This window comes from Strongylocentrotus purpuratus, unplaced genomic scaffold (genome assembly GCF_000002235.5).
Source record: "Strongylocentrotus purpuratus isolate Spur 01 unplaced genomic scaffold, Spur_5.0 spur5_scaffold_5, whole genome shotgun sequence".
Lineage (NCBI taxonomy): Eukaryota > Metazoa > Echinodermata > Echinoidea > Camarodonta > Strongylocentrotidae > Strongylocentrotus > Strongylocentrotus purpuratus.
The window spans coordinates 41,339,443-41,341,732 of NW_022145611.1; the positions used below are offsets into that span (position 1 = coordinate 41,339,443).

The following is a 2,290-nucleotide window of genomic DNA, read 5'->3' on the forward strand; positions in this document are numbered from 1 at the left end:
GAAGTCACACCTTGGCAGATTCCAGATAGTGAGACCATTGTGGTGGAGGCATACACCAAGATCCCTTATGCTGAGTCTCCGGTTGGAGAGCTGAGGTACAAACATCCTGTCAAGAAAGTTTGGACGGGAGAGGTAGACGCCACCAAACCAAACGTTGCTTGCCCTCAAGTCCCTTTGATAGGATTCACTGTAGAAATGGAAGAGACAGAGGATTGTCTGTACTTGGATGTCTTTGTGTCGTCACCACGGGCAAGTATAGGAACACAGAAATCGAGTAACACCTTTATCATTGAACAGCGGGGTATCCTCAAAGGACAGTGTATAGGCCCGTATCCGGACACCTACCCCCTAGGAGTCCCTAGGGTAACCACCCTCTAGGTCGACTACCCCCGGGACAACTACCCCCTATACGACAACCATCCTCTAATACAACTTCCACCGGACAACTATCCTAGGGGGGTAGTTGTCCGGGGGTGGTTATCGCGGGGGTAGTCATCCTAGCGCAGTGGCGTACGCAATTTTTTTTCAAAGGGGGGGGGGGGGGGTTAAAATCGGGCCAAAAATTTCGCAACGACTCAGCCAGCCGATTCAGCGGGGGGGGGGGGGGGGGGGGGGGGGGGGGGGGGGGGGGGGGGGGGGGGGGGGGGGGGGGTGGGGGTTAAAGTCCCTTTTTTTAGGTCAGCCATTGCCATAATTTTGTTTTGTTTTGTTTTTGTTTTTTTAAATAAAAACAAACAAATCAAAAGGGGGGGTTCCCCCCAAAAAAACGCAAAACATACACATAACAAAAACTCAAGGGGGGTTTAAACCCCCCCCCCCCCACCTGCGTACGCGCCTGTCCTAGAGGATGGTTGCCCTAGGGGGTAGTTGTCCTAGGGGGTAGTTGACAGGAGGTGGTTATCTGGGGGTGAATGTCCAGGGGTAGATGTCCTAGAACCATATAAAGACGTTGATCATGATCAGTGGACTATAGTCAAAATGAAGACATTAGATGGAATTTGGTAAAGTCTTGCTCAAAATATTTAAAAAAAGAATGCAGACTATAGTCCACTGATCATGATCAACGTCTTTATATACCTCCAATCGATTCGAGAGACACTTGAACATCCAATAGTCCTGTAATAAACAACGTATCATGTAAGATGAATGTGCTTCCTATACTGCGTTTGTCCTATCCCCCACCCCCCTCCCCTCCATGCAAACAGTTTTTCTACAGATTTTATTGACTTGCTGGGAAACAAATCAAAAATACAATTAAATCTACAGGTACGTCTTCAACAATAATATTATTATCAAAAGTTTTCTCCTTTTTTATATACATTTTTTACGAAAATATCTTCAGCTATAGTACTCATACTTATAATAAGAACCAAACCTTTAAACAAAAATTGTCAAAATATTACAGCCCAAGTCAGCGGCTGTGATGGTGTGGATTCATGGAGGAGGGTTTCGCGCAGGTGCAGGATCGGTACCTGAACAACTTCCTATACCATTATCATTTTATGGAGAAGTCATTGTCGTCACTTTCAATTATAGACTTGGAATGCTGGGATTCTTGAATACAGGTGAGATAAGGTAAAGGCAAAGGGAATTTGAAAAAATAAAGAAAAAAGAGTGGTAGATAAATTTATTAGTAAGAGAAGAACAAGAGAGAGAAGAGAGTGTGTGTGTGTGTGAGAGAGAGAGAGAGAGAGAGAGAGAGAGAGAGAGAGATAGAGGGGGGGTGGAGGGGGTAGAAAAGGAGGGAGAGAGAAACGAATGATTAAATAAAGTGGAAACAAGACGAAGCCAAAGATCATAATAGATTATTTAGGTAGTAAAAAATGATGATGATTTATACTGATGGTGATGATAAAGGAGAACAAGGAGTTGTGAAAGAAGAGAGAGAAGAAGGAGAAGTAAAAGGAGGACGAACAGTTTCCTAAGCTTTAGGCTCACCCAAAGGCTATCATCATCATCTTCGTAATGAAATGATTTCTTTAGAAATAAATTGGAATTTGAAGACAATGTAACCGATTCGAACAAAAACAAAACACCTTCAATTTCCAGTTTCAAAGATCATCTTCTTATATTAAAAACAAAAATCTATGACATATATTTAGATGTTTTAATAAAAAAAATATGAGTTGTATGCAGCCCTGCACTTTTAACAGGAATCAACTTATATTTGGATGTCACCGGACCTTTAAGTCAACCATCGGTTATTTATTTTTATTTTTGAGATTACTTTATGCAGATGTCGGGAAGCTTGGTTTTCTTTCTTATCATCATAGTCCTATTTGTATTTGAA

At 42.3% G+C, this 2,290-nt stretch overlaps 1 protein-coding gene across 1 annotated transcript in view; it reads left to right on the top strand.

Moving 5' to 3' along the window:
* The first annotated feature begins 1,543 nt into the window (after positions 1–1,543).
* Positions 1,544–2,290, top strand: part of LOC115929629 (acetylcholinesterase-like) — a 5,742-nt gene continuing 4,995 nt past the window's right edge. Inside the window, exon 1 of the mRNA XM_030999214.1 lies at positions 1,544–1,565. Coding sequence (XP_030855074.1) covers positions 1,544–1,565 — 22 coding nt within the window. The remainder of the gene's footprint in view (positions 1,566–2,290) is intronic.